Source organism: Plectropomus leopardus, chromosome 21, assembly GCF_008729295.1.
Source record: "Plectropomus leopardus isolate mb chromosome 21, YSFRI_Pleo_2.0, whole genome shotgun sequence".
NCBI classification, from domain to species: Eukaryota; Metazoa; Chordata; class Actinopteri; order Perciformes; family Serranidae; genus Plectropomus; species Plectropomus leopardus.
In genome coordinates this window covers 4,452,680-4,477,870 of record NC_056483.1, presented here as the reverse complement: position 1 = coordinate 4,477,870, position 25,191 = coordinate 4,452,680, and the positions used below count along the sequence as shown (strand labels likewise).

Below are 25,191 nucleotides of genomic sequence, written 5' to 3'. Positions count from 1 at the left end.
GGACAGATTATGAGACGACATGCCTTTTTCACAACACAAACATAAAAATGGCCCCCACTTAAATAATAGGAAGACACACATGTTGAAAGTAATTAAAATGACCACAAACAACATCGTATTTTGTAATGTGTCTCTTTGTACTCATTTTATTTCTTGTAGTAGTTTCGACTATATCTGAGGTAATTTTGTGTGTCTTGGACAAAGTTTGTTCCTCATCGTAGTAATTTTGTGTCTCTGTGTAGTACCATTGTGCCTCTTTGTGGTCATTTTGGGTGTAACTGTAGTCATTTTGTTCCTCTTTATAGTAATTTTGTGAGTCTTTGTAGTAATTCTGTGCATCTTTGTAGTTGATTTGTGTGTTTTGTAGTAGTTTTGTGTCTCTTGGTCATAATTTCATGTCTCTATTATATTTTTGCACCTCTTTGCTTTTTGTTTCTCTTTTTGGTCATTTTGTTACATTGAGGTAATTTTATGCCTCCTGCAGTAGTTTTTTAGTTTTGTGTCTTTTTTAAGTCAATGATTGACTTTTCAAACAGCCACTTCAAACAGGGAACCAAGTGCCTCATAGACCTATTAAGTAATCCCTCCATGCACCATACTGAAAGTGAAGCAAGTCTTTGACCTTGACTAAACAATGGCATAAGTTTTCAGCGCCGTGCCTCGTGTCTGTTTTCTATCTGCCTATCAATCTACCTATCCATCAGGAGCCCAGAGAGCTGTTGCAGGATGGATGGCATGTATCTCAGCTGCCACATGGGGAGCTTAATCACTCTTTCTCTCCACTATCAGACGTGCAGACAAACTGCAGTTAAGCGGAGAATACCACCGAGGCTTCTGCAGACAGCACAGCGCTCTCGACAATGAGCCGCGCTTGACGTCAGTCGACATCACGGCTGCCATATCACCTGTCATCATTAAATTACATGGGCAGACAGACAAATCCATATTAATGAGAGGTCCGGTGCCCTAGATTTAGCAGAGCTAAACGTTAGTGCTCTCACCTTAGCCACAGTGCCCACTTCCAGAAAGTGATGCTCGACATGAACATTAATTATTTGAGATGTGGTGAAGACAAACCTCTGCAGAGTGGCAACGATATATGAAACTTCAGACCTGGACTGATTTAAATCCTGCACAGATTAAACTAGACTTACTAATCTTTTGGGCATAGATATTTAAACACAACTATTTTGAGGATTCATTTTTTGTAACTTCTCCACAATTGTCACAAAGATGAAACAAAACCCTAATTCCCAAGAAATTGCATTACACCATTACACTATGATGGTGATTGTAAAAGTCACTGTGGATATGTGATTCTCATTAAATAAACTTTTTGTCAAATTCTGCAAATATTTCCTCATGGTCAACTCGCTCTCCAATCTATGTGTGTGCTGAAAGAAAATCTGGTGATCATAAACAGTCAGACAAACAAAGTGGCTCAGCTCGAGCTGCACAACTCTATTTTGGTCACTCTCTCTTTATGCAAACATGCCAACCCTCCAGGTTTTACAAGGAGTCCTGCTTATAATCGCCCTCTCTCATTTGCCTCCAGGGGTCACAATTCTCCATATTTCTCCTGATTTGTTTTTAATTTTTTTTTCTTTTTGTTATCACAACTTTTCTGTGGCACTGTACAGCATGTAAAAGCTAGATGACTCCAAATGTCTTGTTGTTGTGATATTTTCACATGGACAACAATACAACTACAACAAATGTGGTTGCTGTGATGTGGAAAAGGGCTGCTTGTACTTTTTTAAACCATCAGGACTCATTTCCTCTGAGTACGACTTCAAATCTGGTATTAGGAGAGTTCACTTTGCAACTATGTTTACTCCCCTTCCCCTCTGACATCTCGGAAAAAAAACGCATGCATTTATTTGAAACCTGCCATGTCGACTCGAGCACCGGAGTATGAATAAATGAAAGACTGAATGAAAATTGATTGTTATTAATGCATGGCAGAAGTTCATGTTGAATTCTTCTGTATTCTGTCCTAAAATGAATTTAAAAGTAAAGAAAATAAACGGAGACTGGCGTGCTCAGTGTGTGTAGAGTAAGTGGTTGTAAATACTGGGTTAAATACCACCAGGTCACCTAAAACATGGCGGAGTGGTCTTTTTAAGTGGTCACAGGCACATTTGTGTCAGAAAATTAAAAAATAAAACATTTTTAAAAAAGAAGCAACATTTAAAATAAATTTCAGGCTAAAATTCCCAGTCAATGATGAAAAATGCAGCCTTTAATGACAAATATGGACCTTCATCATAAATTACACTACGGCTGATTTTGTTTCAGCTTTGGTTTTTACTGCCAGCTGCCAAAAAGACATCACCATGAAGGAAAACAACATTTCAAAGGAAGGTCAACACTTATCCCACTAGTTACCTTTCCCATACTATCAGGTAATATCAATATCACTTTACTCTGCAACATATACACTAATAACTCTATTATTGCTAAAAAATGATTAATAGGACTACCTATAGCATTTTCAACCTCAAATTTGCTCAATATCTGAAGAGAGTTCCACAGAACTGTCAATTTTCAAAGAAAAACAGAATAATCTGAATACTGAGCAGGATATTCTCCATTACAAATGAGGTCAGGTGCTTGTTTAGTCATGTAAATTAAAGTAGTCGATCAAAGATGTGTAAAAGAAGTGGATGAAACAAATGTAAAGATGAAACAGACGGGGCTGCCCCCTGACTCAGTGAGGAGAAACCACAGCGGACGTTAAAAACACACAGGTGCTGACTTTTTGGTCAGCTATCTCTGATGTACGTTTCCTTACAAATATAAATGTATATTGTATTTCTTATTCACTGCCAGATTATTATCCGTGTGGAGTTGCATCATGTCTGCGGCACTGAATAATCACGTGTTTTCCCGGGTGTGTTACACTCTGGATCGTGTCCAGAGAAAAACACTCCTTTTGTTACTGTGGCCTTATCGTTTACACGGGAATAATAGCTGAGGTGTCCACTTTCTGGCACACTTTATTGGAGTCCAAACAAGGAATAACATTTTAAACCTCATTGTCAATTAATGACTGTGGAGGTTGGAGCGTGAGGGCAGGACGAGTGAGGACAGACTAATGGGCATAAATGAAGGTGGCAGAGGTTCATTTTTGACTTTCAGAGGGTGTCCGACAAAAAGCAATGCAGTACAAAGACAGAGGATGAACAAAGGGATTAAAAAAAACATCAATGTCTCTGGTTAAGATAGAGATTTTTCATTGAAAAAGAAAAAAATTATTCAGTCTGCTCAAAAGCACCATTTGGGAATAATAATATTTTGAAGTTGCTTTGGTTTGAAACCAGCTTTGCATACTTTGGTTTCCTCTATTTCAACTTTCAGATCATCTCAAGCTCAAGGATTCAAGTCCAGTTGATTGGGCTACTAAAGTGAATTCATGCCTTTGTCTACTGTTATCTGTATACAAAAAAATAAATCTATATAAAATCTGTACGGTAAATCTGTATGCAAGCTTACATGTGCATTTGCTTCCTTTGAAACGTCTTTGACTGATTCATCCTCTTCTTTATCTTGAACAGTCCCAACATCCCAATGCTTCTACTACACTGTCATTAAACTCTTCTTTAAGTGCCGTTTGACAAACTCTGCTGTCATATGGCTTGTTATTCGGGAATGATTTTTTTCAGTCACTCAACCATAAAGGTTTAATGTGGTGCTACAGAGGCAGTTTGACAAGTTCTTCCATCTCCGCAGGGAAACTGAAACTCTTAAAGATGCCAATGCAATTTTGGTTCTGATAAACGCCGTTCATGCACAGTTACTTCTTCAATTTCCTGGTGAGTACTGAACCCATTAATTTTTTAAATATTTGCAGTGCTTTTCCTGTGTATAACTGTCTTTTAACATATCACAGTTGACAGTTAGTCTCTCCACATGCTATCTCTATAACTCTGATTTATAGGCTTTTGAGGATGTGTACATTGACTCCAAACCCTTTCACTACATGATGCAGAGAGACAAAAACAGTTACATTGTTTATTACAACTATTTCCAGAACAATTTATCATCAAATAAAAGTGTTTCTTGTGACAGGCACAGGTGCAATAACATATGGAAAAAGATGAGATATGTGAAGTACAAAGTAATTTAAGTCATGAGAAAGCAATGTTTCACATGAGATCAGCCTTTGGCCAAATAAACATCACCTTTTCCATGTGGTGGTTACCCTCTAATAAATGCCAGGACTAGCATTATTACCAATATTAGTTACAACGAAGCAGTGCTAAAAAAAAAAAAAACACTTAAAATATGTAAACAACCATTTCATGTTAGGACTCAAAAAGCAATATAGGAACAGAATAATTCAATTTGGCATTCATTTATTTTTACACAATGGAAGATGAGATACATCTTTAAGATGATCTTTAAAAGGCTGCATTGGCCTTCATTTAAAAAGGGTCTTTGGGTGAAACACGGGCGCTCACAAATGAAATGCACATCCAAATCAGGTTTTTATTTCCAATTAGAGAATAAAAGTCGCTCCATCATCGCTATCTTTGAAGTATGTTTGAGCTCTGTGGGAGCAGAATAAGGCCATCATACATGAAAGCTTGCTCATCTCTGCCCACATCCGCTATCATAAAGGAGCACACTACAGAGGCAAAGCCAAAAGCTCGCAGACCCCAATGAGGGGCTAACAAAGTGAAGGATGCAATTTGTATGTATTCTGTTCATAATGAGCGGTCTGCTGTCGGAGCAGAGCAGAGAAAGGCTCCTCTCAGCAGAGCTAAAGGATGGAAAATTACAGTTTAGAAAGGAGGGACAGTAACCATGGTGAATGACCACCTCGCTCCCTGCTTTCCTGTCTCTTCACTGCTAAAACCCCATGTGCATCTACTTCAGAGCACACACACACACACACACACACACACACACAGAGGCACATACACAGCTCCAAACAGCCACTAGCTAAACTGTCAGGCAGTGATTTCAGCCTCAGGATTAGCCACCAGCTTTGGACTGCTGGCTGCAGATTTTTGCAAGGGAAATTTGGAAAATGGATATGCAAACCACAGAGGGGAAGGGGAGTAAACAAAGTAGCAAAGTGAACTCTCCTAATACTAGATTTGAATTCATACTCAAAGGAAATGAGTCCCAATGGTTTAAAAAAACATAATACAACACTAACAATCAGTACAGTACAAAATAAAAACGTTATCAGATAAAGGTGTTTGTTTTCCAATAATGATAATCAAGCATCTAAGACTGTACTTGATATCTGAGCAAAGTAACTGCAGGGTTCTCTGCAAAGGTCAGGAGGAAGGACGGTGATGAAAAGGGAAAGAAACACAAGCTGGAGAGGTGAAAACTATCTACTGGGTTAACATAACACGGCTGCTGTTGATGCAAAGCCCACTAAGCTTGAATTACAGAAATATGGACACTGTGTTCTCTGTGTTCTGGCTCTGCTGTACCCGATAACGGAAGAAGGAACAGCACAATGTGGAACACAGTTGATAGAGGTTTCCTTTCAAGATGAGGTCAGAAAGAGTTCCTTTGTTGGAAGCAAATGCATGCACGCACAATCCAATAAGGGTTGTATAATTAAATGGTATACTGGAATTTTAAGATGCACACAAAAAACTTTGTTTTTTTTGTTGCATCTGTTACATTATATTTTTCCCCCCAAGCTTGATGCTTTTGGTACTCAGTTTTTAGTGTGTAGGGATGGGGTTTTGAAAGGATGTGTTGGGTATGCATGGGAAGGGGAACTGGAGATTTTTTTTTAATCAGCTCATGAAATGTTATTGTTTGATGATATTATTTTTAAATTACTCTATAAAAGAATACAATGTTTGCAAAATCCAAAGCAGTGGTGCATATTCAGTTCTGTTTTACACTGTGTCTCAAATTGGACACTTCTGTACTTTCGTATACTTGCTATTTTGGGTGCATGAGTGCGTTCACATTGAGAACAATGGCAAAATGCAGGGCACTATTAGTATGGTCAAAAACAGAATGTAGAACTTGGGACTTTGGTTGATTGATTGATTGGTCTACCACACAGTCTGGATGTGTGGTAGACCAGTCAACCCAGAGGCAAGAAGATACGTGTGACTAAATATATGTTACGTTAAAAAAAAAAAAAAAAAACTATTAAAAAAACTATAAACTATAAAAAAACTATTTCAAACGCCTTTCGGACCATAGCTGAGCCACTCTACCTGCGTTATTCCTCATCAACCTTCCTTTAAGTTTGCTGACCATGTTTACCAGATATGTGCAGGCCTGTACTGCTCCCTATCAAAGCAGGAACATAAATTACATGATCAGAAAGTCAAAAGGAAAAGAAAACCCACATTGGCCACCGTGTCAGACCCCACAAACACTTTCCCTCCTCTAAGGTTGACCTCCATTACATGTTTGTCTGGAGGCTGACATTTGAAAAGGGCTACAGTGGGCGATGAAATATGAAAGATGGAGAACAGGGGAGCTGGAGGCAAGGGTTTTTCAGATGCACAGCAAGCAGGAGCAAGGTCCCCTTGAACTTTCACAAATTCATACCTGCATCACCACGTGCAAGAAAGCAGTCTCTACCTTTTTTTGGATTCAGTTGCCAATTTGGCAAAGTGACTTGCTTAAGCAGTTTGCATATAAAAATCCAAGTGCACCAGCAACCGAAAAATATGTTTAATCCTTTGCAACATTTGAGCATTTTCTACCCAAAAATCCAAATAACAGAAACCAACAACAGGAGGCATTTGCTCCAACCTGCCACAGTAGGTGTATGAACTAATACACTCCGACAGCCCCTGCAAACCGAAATCCCTGCTCTGCTGCTCTCAGCAGGGCGCCCATGTCACGCGAGCTCACCTCCACCCCCAACACATCCATGTTGTTGGCCTGAGACCAAATCCCCCAGGTGGCCTATAAGTAAACTCCTAGACTGCCCAGGGTGGCTTAAACTGTTACATAATCCCAGCAGATTTGGTCACCGCTGCATATACCCGGCGAGACATGCTGTGAGATGTAGAACCGGACCTTTAATCTGCACTTATACGCTCTTTGTCTGCACGGTGCAGCCACAATACACAAACAAATGCTATTTAAGGTCCTAGTCAAACATATAGGTTGCGGCAAACATATGGTGGATTTTCTATTAAAATATATTAAGTGTTCCTACCTCTAGTACTAGCCATAGCTGGTCTCCGCATTTCACGTCTTTCTTGTAGTACATCCCGTAGAATTTGACAACATTGGCGTGGTCAGAGAGAGCTTTGAGGATGTTGTACTCTGCTTCGATCTCCTCATCAATATCCTGAAAAACAACGACAGCGTCAGTTAAAATGATAAGGCAGACACATTTTGTCACCTGAAAAATCATGAGAAAAACAAAACATTATTTTCTTTTGTAATTTTAATTTAATTTAATGTTTATTTAAAAGGGACAAGGCATATTAATGAATATCAGTTTAAAATACAAATGTAAATATGCCCAATTTAGGAGAACTGCTAATTTACATCTGTAATCCCTTGGCAGGTAACAAATAATAGAAATAAAGAAAAAAACAAAAAATAAAAAATAAAAAAAAAGAATAAATCAAAAATAAAAAGATGGTTTGATTCTGTCTTGTGATCCCTCAGATTTATCTTGTGACTTGACATGGAGTCCAGACCCTGAATTGCGAGCCGCCACTGCACTGTTTGTCCAGCAACTCAAGTAAAAACACTTGACAGTACCAAAAATGGCAATGTCACTTAAACAAAAATTCAAATATTATCCTGCAATGCCTCAAAAACATCATAACCTGAAACCAAGCATACTGTAGCATGATGGGGTTACTTAATATAGTTGTACTATGTGTAATAAGTCTATACATTAAATAATCACAGTGATTAAAATGACGGTAATGATGGTCCTCACAGGCTACTGATCTGTAGATAATCTCAATAATGAGAAAGAGTAACAAATCCACAAAAGACTAATGAGACTTTTATTAACATGAAGGCTGGATTTAATAAATGCAAATCGCTGCTCATTAGAGCTGCTAAATAAGCCATACAGTTCACTGTACCTTCAAAACAGACAACAGAGGAAGTACAATGGCACCATAACATAAAATCATCAATGGCAATAACTTTACTTTAGTCTAAAATAGATAAGCAGCATAGCCATAAAACCTATGAAAGCCCCCGTTATTTGTTCTTTTCCCTGTCTTTTATTGATAGCAGTACCTCCTGCCCAGTAACGTTCTGTAATCTTGTGACTGTAGAGTGTAATCTCTGCTTTATAGGATGGATCAGACACGCTGCCAGAAGTAGCATCACGTATCTCTTCTCTGTGTCAAAATGTTCAGGCTTTAGGCCAAATTAGCTTCACACACTTCTGCAAAGGTGCCAAACATGTTTTGGCTCAATGCTGAACACCCTGTACAAACAAAGCAGCAAATTATCAGAGTACTGCTGTGACAGATCCAACTGATGATGAACAATTAATCAGAGGCAATTTACTCAGATAAATGTTGAAGATGGAAGAAGGTGAAGGGCTGAGTCAGTCACTATGCTGATGACATATCACATCTGTCAACACTTTCCATAACTTTGTGCACCTATTCCACCATTTCGTCAATATAAAAGGGTTACATCCTTTTATGGTGGTAAGGGCCCTCAGTCGAGCCTTTTCATTGTTAACTATACTGGTGCATTTCTAAAGTCATTATGATATGATACTCATGGGAGTAAACATGAGTTAAGGGTATGATATAAAAGCCTAAAATGTAGGGATGTCCTGATATGATCACAAAGAATGGTATTTGGACCAATCAAGGCATTTTCTGCTGATCAAGATCAGCTATATCGAGATTATTGAGCCCAATAACATCCTTTGTCATGTACAGCAACACAGAGACCAGCCGTCACCAACTCTCCAACTCTCTGCTGTCTGTCTCTCCGTCTCTGCTGAGCTCCCGTGAGTGTGTGTTGAAGGGTCTGAGCTCTGGCCGTAGCAAAACACCACACACCATAAACAACAAATCACAGTATGCAACTGTTCATTTTGGTTATTTGCCAAAGTTAAGATCACTCGTTTAATTTCAGTTCAGTGTGAGATTCGCTTGCATTATACAGTCATCTATAGCGAATGGTGCTTCACTGTGGTAAGAAGAGAGAAACAGGTGCAGAGCTTACAACAACCACACCACTGCAAGTGCAACAATAGTCCTGCAGATGAAAAGCCAACTAAGTAATACATTAATGTTGCCTGATCTGTGTAAAACATGTAGACAATGAAAATAAAGACTCAACAGAATACAAGATTTTCAGGTGGGCTAACAAATGCTGCACTGAAACAATAAACACTTGTGAGTACAAACTCTGGGACAGAGCAGAGCAGTTCCTTTGAGACAGGGACAAGTCCAAAAAGACTAAAAGGAAGGGTTTGCCATTGTATACGCTGTTTTTGTAAAAAAAAAAAAAAAAAAAAAGAAAAAGTAAGTAAATGAAAATTAAAAACATGTGCAGAGCTATACAATTTTCAGGCATATATATTGGATTGTTTTTAATAACTCTGAAGTACAACTGTGCAGTTTTATTATTTAAGAAAATAGAGGTATCGGGTTGAGACTCGTTATCAGCAGATACTAAATATTAAATGACTCAGATCAGGATCGGGGCGGAAAAAATGTGACCAGGAAATCTTTAGTAAAATGCAAAATTTTGTGTTGTGGGGGTTGTGGACTGCAGCCAAGTAATAAAAAATAAAAAGTATACAACACTAACCTAAACCTGAGACCACATAATTAATATGTTCACTAAAAAGAGCTGTTTGTAAAAACATAAAAAATATACTTTAAAAAAGTATATATACTGACTTAATAACTGAAAGTAAACAAACAAGCAAGAGAAAGAACGGTTGACCAGATCTCATCTGTGTTGGTGTCTAAATCTCTAAAATACAGATACTTTAAATCTAAGAGACATAAAGCTGTAAGACAGCAGCTTGTCAGTCCTGCGCCTCCACCAAAGGCGTAAACACACCTCAAGCTTATACCTGCGTTAACAAGCACTGACTACTACACGTGCATGGCACAGAGTGAGGACATGATCCAAAATGGCTCTGAAACATGTTAATTTTTGACTAAAAGCAGTAAACAAATAAGTAACTTAAACTGAAATACATTTATGTTTTAGAGTAGAAAGTCAACTTACATGGATGGGGTCCAGTATCTTTACAGCCGCTTTACTTCCATCAAGTTTGTTGAGCACTTTGTAGACTTTACCGTACGTCCCTTTCCCGATTGTCTCGATGATGTCCCAGGCGTCTGTGGGATCTGGAAAGTTGTCGAAGACAATCGATTTCCCTGATTGTGGAAACATCTTCAGGAGAGATCTCCTGTGACAGAAAAACACATGGGTCAATATTAGAAGACAGAGATGGCAGCTGTCAGAGAGCATGTTACACTTGACTATGTCTGAGCTAATTAATCCAAAATGCAATCCAATCCAAATTTTTTAATGAAGCTCACCGACAAAGACAATAGAAAAATAAAATAATAATCAAAAACACAAGACAATAGAATTATTTTATCTTTAATATTACCTTTCTATCAGTTATAAATACAACATTCAATGCACTTCCAGTTAAATAACGCTGGCTAAACTGTACATAAGTGTAAGCAGATGAGTGGCTTGTCAGGTGATCAAAGCACTGTCATGCTGGTTTGTTTGGGAATTAAACTGGAGGCCCATCAAGTGTTGAGCTGGAGGATAATCCAGTTGTAGCTGGATAACTGGGAGTTAATTTTTGGTGATTCCATAGAGCTGCATGATACTCAAACACACAGACACACATGCAGTAAACATGTGCTCACCCTCCTTTACACTTAGCAGCCCTGTAGCTGTATGAGCTGGATGTCAATGGAGGCTTCTGAGGTACATTGTCAGAGGTTGGTTAGAGCTCAAAGTGGGATAAATCCCTGACAGAGGGTGTAATGTTGCACTGTATTCTCATGCAACAAAGAAGACAACAAACTCAGCATTGTCTTTGACTCATCTGTACCTCAGAGGACTGGGTATGTAGTTATTTCAGGGCTGATGTTTCCTCCAATCATGTTGCATCAAACACACTGTAACTAGGCTCTGGTAACATGATGCGTTTTCTGGTGCAGGGCTGACTCATGGTGACATCCAGCTGTTTTTTTTAATAGGAGATTTAAAAGCAATATAAACACTGATGCATCATGGCTTTCAGTCATAAGTAGCTTTCTCCAATTTCACAGTTAACAATTTGCCATTTAAACTGCGAGAAGTTGTCATTTTTGACAACTTTTAACACTGCTTTATGAAGGCCAATTTAAGATTGCAAATCACACTTACATAAACATTTTCAAAAATAGCATGTGATAACTGACAACTGTAGAATTGTGATTTTGCAGGCCATAGTCTACCTTTGAAACATGTTTTGCCTCTTAACTCTTAAAGTAAAGGATACACAATATATCGGTCACTTACTAGTATTGGCTGGAATTGGCTTTAAAGTGAAATATCCAAATCAGTCAACATGCTCTTTGTTATTTTGCAATGAATGAATGTCATATACATTGAAAAGCATTGTATTTTATGTCCCAATCTGCTGGTGCATCATCACAATAAGAGTACACATGCAAAATATGATGATAATTCCACTACAGAAGACACTTGTTGATAAAAAGAAAAAGTGGATATATCGAAACTGGTATAGGTTATAGGCCAAATGAGTTGTTATGAGGCATAATAACAGTTAGTTGACAATTGATTAATCTGCTGTCAAGAATTTAATTGAACATATGAAATTTAATCAATAAATCGATAGGCTACGCAATTATGTCAAAGTATATGAAATATGTTGCTGTGAGCTTAAATTGAGGAAAAACAAATTTGGTATTCTTTGAAATAAGCAAAACAAGAATAAATTTTAACATTTTTTTCCAATAACAATTAGTCATGTATTAAATTTGCCAATAATCAATTAAGGAAAGTATTTGCGATTTGCAAGCCTATAAATAAGTATTTTGGGTATCTACAAAAAATGCAATATCGTGCATCTCTACTTAAACTGTCCTACTGTTAGAGCGAGGCAAAGTGCCACCATGTTGTCTTTTTTATCGTAATATTTGTTACAGTGTTCAAAATCATGATGCAATACTATAAACACAAGGTTATTAGATGCAATTACAAATACAACAGGATTGTATCTTTGCATGGAAATGCGCAAAGGACAGATAGCCAGCACCAACAACTTACCATGTAAAGGAACACGCTGCTAAATCCTACACAAACTCCTCTAAACACTGTTTAAATACCCTTCAAGACAAGGGTGCCCTCTCAGATTTGCATTCAACATCCACAGAAAGCTAAAAACATAACAACAGCAGAATAAACTGAGACGAACTTACATGGTTGTCCAAATAAGACTTGAAACATTTTTGGAAAAATAGTTAATCCATTTCTGTGCAAAAGGTTAGCATGGACGCAGTGGTGGGCCAGCCTGGCCTGGCTGTGACTGTAAACCACAGAGGAGGAGCTAACGTGAGCTAATCTCACTAGCAATTCCCCTGCTCCAGAGCTGCCATTGGAAACCATCTCTAAGTGGTAGGAGATACAGTGGGATTAGCGGGAATTAGCCACTGCTGCAGCGTGAGCCTTTCCCCATATAGACGCCCATTCATACACAAAAGGAAAGCTGGTTAGAGGCCCTAAGCGCACAGTGCTACAGAGGGCCGCTCCTCCTTTTATTATTGGTGGTCACTTTATTTATGTTCAAGGGAAAATTGCCTCTCAGATTCACTTTTCAGCAGTAATTTTATCTAAACTATTTATATTTAATTAATTAATTATTATTATTAATTATTGTATTGTTTTAACCCTTTTAACACTGAGAAAACTGGTGCAATTTCTTACGAAAATATGGGAAAAAAAGGCAATGAGCACCCTGGTAAGAAATGTTCCAAAAATCACAAGAAATTAATTTTATAAATCTTATTATTTTTTTGTAAAAAAAAAAAAAAAATAAGGTGGGAAAAATTTCTAGAGAAAAAAAAGAAAAGACCTAGGGAAAAATTAGATTTGTAATTATCATAATTACATATTTAGAAAGGCAAGGAAAATATATATATATATATATATATATATATATATATATATATATATATATATATAATATTACAAATGCAAATTAAACTTTGGTAGATAATAAAATCAATTGCTTTTGAGTCTATATATGACTTGTTGTAAAAACAATGACTGAAGTAAAAAACATTCTCCTTTAAACTTCATAATTCAATTTCATGATTCATAATTTTATTGCACACAACAAATTTCCATTTCTTTCAAAATGTCCAATGATTTTTATTAATTCCATGACATTTCCAGGCCTGGAAAATAGGACAAGGAGGTTCCATGACTTTTACAGATTCTCCATGACTGTGGAAATCCCTTTTTTTTTTGTTATGTTTTGGTTTTTTTTAAGTTTTTTCTAATTTTTTTGCAAATTTTTGGGTCTTATCTTCTTGCATTGCTCATTGCCTTCTTTCTATGTTAAAAAACAAAAATCAAGCCAATTTGCACTAGTTTCAAAGAGTTAAATCAGTTTGACTGGTTCACTGTGAATGAATCCCTCCAAGGTAAAACTGGCATACATACATTGTTTTGCAGAGATATTATCAGGCATTACCTATGCAGAGTGATTAGACACCTGTACATGTGCATCCATGTGTAGGTAATTGCACTCATGTTAGCCTAATGTACAGTGTCTGAGTTACCTGCAGCCTTCTTCAATAAAACATCACTGCCTCTATATGTGACAACATGCTGTGACATATGAGACAGGAGGCCGAAACCTAAGGACTCGCACTGGACACCTCCGACAGGAGCACAGGCTGCAGGGAAATGACCCCTTAGAAGAGACGGTGTGTGTGTATGTGTGTTTGTGTGTTTGTGTGGGGTTATCTAACCTTTTCCACCCTGGAGCACTGGCTGCTTGTCACTTTAAGTTAGTTGCTCAGGGATGTGGCATTAACCGCAGTCTGTGTGCAAATAATGAACTGCACATGTATGACTGAGCATGCATTTACTGTATGAACGGATGCACTGCTGTGGTTCTGAAATAAAGAATATAAAGAATCTCATTGTTTACCATGAAAACTGAAGATAAATCACACTCAAAGGGTCCTAAGTGGAAATGTGCTTTCTGATCTGAATGATGTTCTAAGCAGAGGTTTGGCCACTTGAAGCTCATAGAGGAAACAGAAGATCCATTTGGCAAACAAGGACCGCCGCGGACTAATCTGTGACGCTGATGAGTGGGTTAAAGTTTCGGCTTAACCTTGGCACAGGAAGACTGCTGGTCTACAAGCCAAGATAATCTGGCTCAAAGTGAAAAATACTTTCACTTGGAGTGCATGAGTTTTGTAAAAGAACACAAGCTGCTAATGGAAGCATTCAGATCTTTATCTGGCAGATAAAGATGGTAATGCTACGTCAAACAGAAAAATCCTATGCTGATTGACTGATTAAATAGTAATTTAGGAAACCTGGAGCTACATCTTTTTTTTGTGCTGCTTTCAAAAGTCTTTCACAATCATTTAAACTTTTGAACCTTGAGCAAATTGGTGCGATTTCAGTCAAACACATGGAAAAAAAGTGACAATCAATTTGGTCAGTAAAGTTCCACAAATTGTGAAAGATTAGTAGAAATAAAATAAAATCTAAAATTATTTTTAAAAAAAAGCTAGGGAAACTTTCTAGGGGAAGAAACTATGTTTACATTTATTTTACAGAATTATTACAATTTTAAACACATTTCACAAATCTTGTTTGCCTTGTTTGTTTTTGTTTTTACTTTCTTTATCTTTTTTCTTTCCAAATAATTTCAGATAATTTTCTTGTATTTTTTTTTTTTTTTTTACTAATATCTTGTTAATTTTTGGGTACTTTCTTCTTTCACTGCTCATTGCCTTCTTCACACATTTTTTTTCCAACCCAATTTGCTGAGGTTTCAAAGGGTTAATCATAAGAAAGAAATCTGTCCAGTATTCAGATGTATCAGATAAAAGGCTGTGCGATTAAATAATGATAATTATCTTGATGTAATTTCCTTTAATAGAGATATAATAAATGATAGATGAATGCTTGAAATAATTAAACCACCCATACGCCAATAGAGGGGGCGCTAACACACCTTAAACATTCATTTCCACCTGCCATTAACAAAAAGAGCTAGCAGTAGTAGAAGAAGAAGATGAGACCAGCCACTAATGCGTACAGTAACATTATAACATTACAACATTTAACACGCTTATAGTTATATTTAGTGCGACTGTTTTGAGCACGGATGACAGCCCTGGCCTTCAGGAGTGAATTCGCCTCATAGCTTTATGGGTGGTCTAATGGTAATGGTGAATTAGCAACTTAATGTGACTAACTGGCTATTTCATTTTTATAATGATATGACATAACATGACTAAAGGGAACATAAACAAACCCCCCGCATGAACATGATTTCTACCAGAGTCACATCATCAAGACTTTTTTTAATGCCACGAAATGACCCCACGCTACTTCACAACGTCATCAAAGTCTGTCTTTTGTTACTGTTATGATTGAAAAATAGCCAAAAGTACACACTGTGGGTTTAAAACTTATACAGAAAGTACTAAAAACAGTAGAGATTTTTCTAAGTTATTCTGTCTGCAAAACATTTTAAACCATGTTTGAGATGAGGCTGACCAGACTTTACATTATTTTCATTTTGATTGTTTTGAATCTACCTCAGATTTGTGAAATGTTCTGCTGCTTGTTTTTTTTGTTTTTTTGTTTTTTGTCGTGTTCTGACAATAAATAATTTAAGGTTTTTAATTTAAAGTTTAAACCACAAATGAAAGAAATAATTATCCAAATCTCCTGTGTTAATTATTGATATAAACTGATAGAAAACTTTTTACTGTGGTAATTATTTTTAGCCATATCATCCAGCTCTATAAAAGACAACAACAAAACTAAGGACTCACTACTGCCCAGCAACTAATAGTGACATAACTTTGTCACACACTAAGCACTAAGACATGCTGCTCCTCACAGAGTTAAATTTTGGCAAATAATTGCAATGATCAATTTTTACTGACCTTTGATGAATGATGAAAGGGAACAAAGCCAACAGATACACATGGATGGTACAGGTAAAGCATAGATTTAAACACATACAAACATGCGCGCACACACACACACACACACACCAACACACACACATACACATACTATATAGACAGGTAAACACACACAGCTGCAATGTGCTGAGCCACTCCCAAAGTTTGCAAATAAGGCACCCAAATGAAGCAGCCATGCTTGCATTCTGTTCAACTAGAGAAGCAAGTAAAAGATACACCTATTTTTAAGGCTGGCCAAACAAAAATACACATAAATGCTATTCTATTTTAGCATGAGCATATTTAGTGGCATAAAAAAGTTATTGTAATACTTACTCTGCGTGCATTTACATGCTTGAGTATATCAGCTGTGGCTGATAGCATTGGCAAGAACGAGCAGGGTGAAGTTCCCGTGTGCCCAAACCTCCTTTGCTATGTATTATACATCAAGAATAAGGAACACAATATTGCAGAGCACACTAAAGTCAATGGGCTAAAGTAATTAGTTTAAATAATTAGTTTTAGCGTCCACATGCCGGCAGCGAGTCTGATAGTGTCATAAATAAGCCCTGTAGAAGACAGGCTAACAACAGGCGGGTGCGTGGACGGCAGCGAGGAGCGAGTCAGGTGCAGTAGGCCATGACTGCACTGGAGTGCTCTCAGCGTCGTTTAGCAGTGTCCCATTACACGGCACTGCTGGGGAGAGAGCTGCTGTGGGGCCGAGCCAGAGCTGGACTGAGAGTTCAGTTCAGGGTCTGATGGTATCTGAACCTTGGCTTAAATAAATTCAGGTTGTGAGATGAAGCATTTTTTACAATATAACTATAATATAACAACTATATCATGAATCATTGCCACTCATTTTGATATATTTGTTAACAAACATGTCAATCACTGCACAGATCGATAATATCTGATCAGCGGAGCACCTCATGACTGCGTTTTGAGCCACCTGCTGTACTGTCTCTACACACACAAACTCCAATGCCATCATCAAGTTTGTCCAAGATGTAAATGTGGTGGACCTAATCAGAGATAACAATGAAAAGGCCACTAAAAGGTAGAGAATAGGCTGGGGTGGTGTAACTGTATACCAGGGTATTTCAAAATCTTGAAACTATGTTTTTCAATACCGTCATCAATAGAGGCGCCTGACACATCATTCAATGACAACCTCTTCATGTGGTGGAAAAGTGAGATTTCATGCCGCTATGACTTTTCCCTGCAAATTATTGATTCTGCTCAAACTGTCAGAAACTAATTACTCAAGCAGTGACGCTATTAATTTATCATACAGACTAACAGATGGCACAGTGATTGTTTTCCCCTAAACACTCAGAGGCATGTTGACATCAGACAGACAGAAAAAAATTCTTGTTAACTAACAATGACGTACAAAAGATTAGAGTTTGTAGTCCTGCTGATAATGGGTCAAAAATCTTCAAATTTATGAACTTAAGAAGGTATATATTGACATATAAAAGTTATACTTTGGTAAAATGCTATCTCAACAGATGCTCATACTGTAATCTCAAATTCTAAGAAGTCATCCAGACAAAAGAGTGACTTGTTTTTTTCTCTGCAAAGACAAAGAAAGAGGAAATTAAGAAGAAGACACAGTACTAGAACTCGGCTGAGTAGAGGATGCAATTTTTCATTTTCTAAAAACGAAACTGCAATAGGTCCAGAGGTTTGACCATGCTATAAAGCCTCATCAATCAGTCACCTTCAGGCCCCTGGATTTAGCCAATAATAAATCTGGGGGCCACTGATGTCTCTGTCCGTTACACACGCACACACACAAACAAACTGTGACTCTCTGCTCTGTCTTCACCTCCACCCCCTACCAATGACCCCCTCTTGTTCTCCGTCTGGGAGGGACCCCACGTGATCGACGAGCAGACTTAAGTGTGGCTCCCTTGAGCACATCCTCCAGGCTTCAGCAACGGCAGCAAACCAACCTCATTTCCTGCTCCGCTGCTTTACAAATGGCTCCTGGAAGCTGAACCAAGACCAAGGATGGGGGATGCACTGATGGCCATAATAGCCGTATGATTAGAGTGGGCAAAGGTCCAGCTCGGTGTGCAGACTGGACACACCTCTGCTTCGTTATTAAACCACTTTGAGAACAGAAAAATACAAATGATGGAAGATGTCTGTAAAATTGAACAATTGTCAAAATTATTGCTTTTAGTGTGGTTTATATTTTGTCATTTCAACTGCCCATTTATTTCTCTTATTAGTGGCTTTATGGATGGCGATGCCAGCTAATTGGTGTATGATTTATTGTTATATTATATTGTTAAAACTAAATTAAAATTTGATCACAAAAAAAGCAATAAGACAGAGTGAGAAAGCGCAGCTGGTACCAGTGTATCAATACTGTGGAAAATTACTATTGATGCCATTTAAAATACTAAGAATAGATATGCATTGATAAATTGATATTTTGATAGCACTATAAACTACTCGAGTTACTGAAAAAAACCCACAAAATAAAATGCCCCTTGCTTGTATTTTAGAAAAGATTTACTAAGTGTGGTTAGAAAAGCAAAAATAAAGTTTTCATGAAGTAAAGATTTAGAGTTACAGTGGAGTGGAAAATGTATATTTTTTATAATGAAAATGTCATGCAACATTTCTTTCCAGCATGGATACAGTAACACTGCAGCAGTAATAACTTGAGTAAAATGAGTAAACTCTCTTTACAAAGTCTGCCTCTCTTTGTCACAAATGAAATATTGGATGAGAACCAGCGTGCCAAATGCGTGACATGTTACATAAGCGGTTAATAGGCTTAATTTCCTGACAGGTAACCTACATACTGCTCTGCTGCACTGCGAGCTTCTCACCCACCGATCAGCCTCTAGTCTCAACAGCGTTAAGAATCATCCTCTCTGAGTGACACTGTACCCCAGAGATATCTCATCTTATGAAACACATAAGATGGCTGCATGATCTAATACTCCTGCTCGCGTACTGAACGTCCTTCGACTTTGATGTGCTTATTTTAGCCCTCTCATTTCATGCATGTTTTGTGTCTGAAAAAGCATCATAATTAAGATCATTTTAATCAAATTAAGAGTATCCCGTGACTTTGTTGTTAGAAAATGTCATAGAAAAAGGAACCCGAAACAAATAAGCATAAACTTATGCAATCTGACTGGAAGCACAAAAGCTCATTTCCATCCCTTTGTTGCAACTTCTCTATCAGACCGTTTGTATTTAAATCATCTAAAAATCCAAATAATTGCTCTGATGAAAATCCAAAGCTGCTTGAAGACATCAATCACAACAGCTAAGCCAGACACTTTAATATATAATTAGCTTTAGAAAGATTTAATGAACAAAGTGTCTTACCTGAAATTAAAGTAGCTGCTTTCAGACATGTTTTCAGACCTACTCCGCCGACAAGTCATTTGTGAATGTGTTCGAAACAGTGTAAGGGGTTGAGGACAATTATGTTGTTGAAAATTAAGTGGCACTGGAAGTACAAGTCATTCGGTCTCTTCTAGCCCACTCGGCTAGAAGAGACTCTGGCTGCATTATTATGAATATCTCTGCACTGGGAATGTTGTTTCTTCAGACTGTAATAATCAACATATGAAAGCAAACTTGGCTTATGTAATTGTTACACGGTGAAGAGACGCTCACAATCTGATAAACACATATACAAAATGCTGCAAATATCAAGTCAGGAATCGATTTTCTTCTTGACACTGACTGACTTTTTTTTAAACTGAGGGGAGTGAGATGTGCATACATGTATTGATGTATCTGTTTCTGCTCTATATATATATATATATGTGTAGGCATGTTAATACATATATCTAGTATACGTGTACATGCAGTGCATTTATAAGTGATAGTACTACTACTATTATAATCTAGGGTGAAATTAGTAGGATTTTTATTTATTTGTTTTCATAATCATCTTTTTATTGTTCCTATTTCTGTGTTTTTTAAATGATAACAATGATGATAACTATTATTATTATTATTATTATTATCAGTATTGTTATTATTATTACTATTACTATTAATGAATGTATTTATTTATTAATTTATTTTAATTTTCGACTTTGACATCACAGGTCATTCTATGCCAGCTGGAGTAGGCTGGGGAGGGGAGGGTTAGACAAAAGGTTAACTTTCCTTCTGGAGTATCAATACCTGTAAAATCTGCAAAACATATGGGCACATATGGATGAGATGCAGCTATGTACATATGATTTATTATTACACTCTGCACAAAACTAAATAAAAATTTGATCACAAAAAAGAGAAACTGACTCTCTTCACATTGCACAATAGAAACGTGACATAAAAACTTGGATTAGCAAGAAGCGTTTCCTGCGGTCTCTCAGGCCAAAGCTGGGTGCTTTAGAAAAGTGGTGAATATTTGCACGACCTGCTCATCTGAGTGCTTTCAACAGCAGTTTTGCTGCAGTGATGGCATGCTTGGTTTGAAGGACAAGCAGCAGTTCATGAAGGTTGATTGATTGATTGATAAGGGGATTGATTAGAACAGTCTCTCCCCTCTTTGTGTGTGTACACATGTGGAAATCGATAACGGCCTGGAATCACTTCTGACATCGTAAACGCCCAACCAACTGGACCCTGCTCTGTGCTGCGCCGCCATTACACACTGAGGTTGAAATTGTGTTTGTTTGTTTTTTTTTAGCAAACATGCATGTAAATATATATTTCCATGTAGTCTGACCTACATGGGGTGAATGTTTCCACTCAAACCCCTTGACTCAAACGCCTTTCCATGTCCGCCCATTTTTCTTACCACTGCTGCTAAAACAATTTGTACAAAAAGTATAACACGACGCCATTGTCTCCGTCCTCCCCCTGTACTAATCACATGGTCATACTCGAGAGCGCCGAGTGGAATAATGACACAGTGTCGGACACAATCAGGCGAAATCAGAGATCACTTCAAGGAGATTTAAGGAGGGACGTTCTGATTGTTGATGCCTCTGTGATGCAGATCAGCGGACGGCTGCCTCTGCAGCACCCGAGCCGACTGCGTCTGTGAAGACTGATTGAATAAGGCTACTGATGAGACTATTGTGGCTGCAGCTACGTGGCGTGAATGCCTGACAGGCCCGTGGCCGACGTCAATGACTGGCTGCCATTGTGGCAATCCGCTGGGCCGTGACTTCCCCAGCTGTGGCGTATAGCATATCAGGAGCCACTTAAAATGAGTATTGAAGGATCATTAGGATATTATTGGCTCGTCCGTATACGTGATATACGCATGAAGTTTCATTCTGAATGTGGCCAACTGTTTTTTTTACTTGATAATTAAAGTGTTTATGAGCATGTTAGGAATCGTTTCATTTGGGACACTTTACCACTGCTTTGTATTCTCATTCTTTGTTTCTGCAGAGGACAATGCAGTCTACAGCAGTTCACCTTGTCTGCCGATTATTTCAGCTGCGTGGAAAAATGCCTTTGGGTAGAATCGGATAATAATAAATAATTGTTTGCATAAATTCATTCAGCGTAATGCAGCAGTGAGGAGCACAAGCTAATCTAACTGTGGAGGCATAGCAATAGATTATGAGCCTTGGTTTGCATTTGATGTTAATGAATTTGTTGCAGGTTTTGGGACGTGAGTCGGCTGAATGACTCTGTATCTATAGAAGCCTTTGAAATACAAAACTGTCACTTTCATTTAGACGTCTATAATTGCAGATCTTAACATGGGGCTTCTTTGAGACATTTGTTCACTCTCCGCAGCTCTGCAGAAGTGAACTTCACCTGTTCAAGTGACATTCAATTTGTGGTTTACCTGTTTTCTACAATCTGCTGTGTTTACATTGAAGGACTTCCAAATTCATTTTCTATGTAAAAACTTGACAGATTTATCTTTTCTCTTTCAACAAAACATAAGCAAGACTAACGCCTCGTTTCCACATAGCTAAATTTACATATGTAATCAGAAGTCCATTCATTACTATATGATTACTATGTCATTACTATTTAGCTTCAATCCACTCCTAAAAGCTTAGTAAAACAGGCACAGCTGTTGGCACAGCTACACATCAGTGTGGATTTATATTGAAGTTAGATTATTGCGGATACATGGCCAGGGAAAACCTAATCTCTCTCATCCAAAAAATGGTTAGAGACTGAAAACAGAGTGTAACAAATTGAAAGTTCTAATTTCAGGCAAAGGCAATCCAATAGTTGTTGAGACATTTCGCAAAAAACAACAACAACAATTAAACAACAACAACAACACAAAAGTCAGCCTCTTGGTGGTGCAAGAGAGAAAGTCACCAAAATTTCAATCTGCACAAACGTAGTGGACTGCCAGACAATGCTGTCCATAGAGTCACGCCATCACAGTGTTTAAAGAAATCCTCTTGCACAGATAGTTCAGTGACTAAGTAAATTAAATGCATAAAATACGAAATGAACGACAAACTGCTTTTGACTTTTCCTCGCCCACTCTGCTGCCATCCCACATAAGTACAATCAGAGGGGTTCATGACATGATGCTAAGCAGTCCCAACAGTGACTCAGTCCTCTTCCCACTGGAGAGGAGTTGTATAACTTGCTGATGATGCAAATGCTCTCTTAGTGTTCATTTCTCCACCCAAATTTCAGGAGAACACGTGTCCAAGTGTTTTTTCATTTTTGCATCACTGAAAATCCAAATAAAAGTTTGTTGTTTTCACGGTTTTAAAAGTTTACAGTCAAAAAGAAGCACTGCATCAGCTCGTGCTGGATCAAAACTTACCAAAATATTTGTACAATCTTCGACTTTAGTGAATTCTTTGAGTTTCTCCTTCCTCAGCTTATTTTATAGTGCCTGAATTCCCTGATGGAGGGAACATATTGAACACGCCGATAAAACTGAATCGGCTTTTGCTCCATATGGCTGCAGTACATGGTTTTCTGTGTTTGGCAGCGATGCCGAGTTCAGCTTGAGAATCACAGCCGCAAGCAAAAACACCCACCTCTCATGCATTCATCCCACATGTTCACACTACAAAAAAAACTGCCAGAACACCACAGAGTGCACCAAGACTGTATATTTTGCTCAAAAAACTCAATGCCATTTTCTGCAAGTATGCAAAGGACATGCAGAGGGAACCTGCAACGTGTGAGAACAACAGATTCATTGGGAAACCCAGCGCTGTGTAATTAACATCTGTTATCATAATAGAGGTCAAAATGAAGAGAATAGCCAAGCTTCCCCTAATCTGACAGAATCCCTCCTTCCCAAAAATGGAAAATACAACCAGGCAGGACCTCAGATCATTTGCAGAGACAGTGTGTATCATCATATTCCCGAGCATATCTTTCTCACAAAACTCTGACTCCTATTGAGCAATACAAGACCATTATCACGGCAGATAGTGAAAGCATTTCCCCACCAGCCAAACCTCCCATCTGTCTGTGTTTCCACATAATATGACAGCTCTGATCGGCGGTTAATGGCCGGTAGCATTTTAGTCATTTCACTCCTCCACCTTCCCATCTCTTCTTTACATTCACTTTCTTCCTGTCACTAATCCTGCTTCAAACGACCCCAAGGACTGTGACAAAATCAGCCGAGTCAAACGACATGCTGAACCACATCAGGAAACAGACGTCTAAATACATTGTGGACTCCTAAAACGTGACAAAAACTCAAAATCCTCCCTGCTTTATCAGGCAAATATCCTGATACATACTTTGAGGCACCCCGAGTTGTGTGTCTGCCTGCATTCAGCCCCCTTCAAAATGATTTTCCTTTTCTGTGCTAAGGATGTCTGATTGTGACCTGCGTCACTGGATGAATAACCAACAGGATTTGAGGGTGGGGTCGGGGGGTTCCTTCGTGCTGTCGTGTTGCGTATATTTCTACGTCACATGCCATCAGCTTCTCTGTCTCAAAAAATGATGCAGTTATCAGTGGTGGAGGAAGCATTCAGATCCTTTACATATACATATATATACACTCACACACACACACATATATATGTGTGTGTGTGTGTGCTGCTCTATGTACCACTCTCTTGTTTCAATAAAGAAATTGAAATAAAATTGAAATATAAAAGTAAAAGTAGTTGCTGTAGAAAAAATGTCTAATCACTCATTCACAGTTGGGAAAGCTGATCACAGAAATATTTTGTGTGCAGGATCCTGCGTTTGTGACTGACAAGTTTTGGAAAAAACTGTTTTATCAACTGTTCTGTACCGTCATTTACTGCCGAGTCCTCACTCAAGCAGTCGGTAGGGGCCTAAGTTTCCTGAAAAAACAGCTAGGCTAAAAACAACAAGCCTTACCTTTGAGTTGAAACAAGATTCCCCGTGCATCATCCAACAGCATGAGGCCGAATCAGGTGCCTCTCAGCTCCAGGAGAGGGACTTTCTGCGGGAGAAGGACGGACTGGGGCACACTGATGAATGTTTAGCTCTACTTCTGCTAAAAAACTGAGGTTTCTGCACCACTGTCCTCATCAGAGTCAAACTGGGCAAACACAGACACACACACACACATATATATAGTCAACCTGCAGCAGGTGAGCAGTTCTCATTGGATAATTAGTTGAACAGGATTTTAAATCTATTGGACAATCCACAAGGGGGCGTTACCACTGCCAGTGGCAAATCCTGAGCTTCACAATGTCACCAGGAAGAAAAAAACAGACATCTCTTAGTGTTACATGAAGTATAAAATAGAAATAGAGGTGTCCTGTTTGCAGCAGTTGCAGGTTTGATTCTGTCCTAAAAACAAACAAACAAACAAAAAAAAGTATGAAAATAAAAACTACAAAATGGAGGCTGTGTCCTTTTTGCAGCAGTCGCAGGTTTGATTCAATCCTAAACCAAAACAAAAAACAAAACAAATAGAAAAAGTACAAAAAAAAAAAAATACAGGAGCAATATCCATCATGTGTAACATATCAAAGAAAACATTGATTTAAGAAAAACAAGACAAAGAGTCTTTCTTGTTAAAAAGTCACAGAGTAAATGTTTGTAGCATAAACTTCATAGAGGCCTGCATTTCAATTTCTCAATGAATTTT

At 38.0% G+C, this 25,191-nt stretch overlaps 1 protein-coding gene across 5 annotated transcripts in view; it reads right to left on the bottom strand.

Moving 5' to 3' along the window:
• Positions 1-24,622, bottom strand: part of myo3a (myosin IIIA) — a 75,863-nt gene extending 51,241 nt beyond the window's left edge. For 4 of the 5 annotated variants that reach the window (XM_042510532.1, XM_042510534.1, XM_042510535.1 and 1 more), the window contains exons 1-3: positions 24,450-24,622; positions 10,186-10,369; positions 7,163-7,297 (exon numbers count right to left, since the gene is read on the bottom strand). In XM_042510532.1, the coding sequence (XP_042366466.1) occupies positions 7,163-7,297; positions 10,186-10,353 (303 nt within the window). In that variant the 5' untranslated portion in view covers positions 10,354-10,369; positions 24,450-24,622. Of the gene's footprint in view, positions 1-7,162; positions 7,298-10,185; positions 10,370-13,967; positions 14,017-24,449 lie in introns of those variants that run through there. The other variant, XM_042510533.1, reaches the window with a different exon arrangement.
• Between the last annotated feature and the right edge of the window lie 569 nt (positions 24,623-25,191).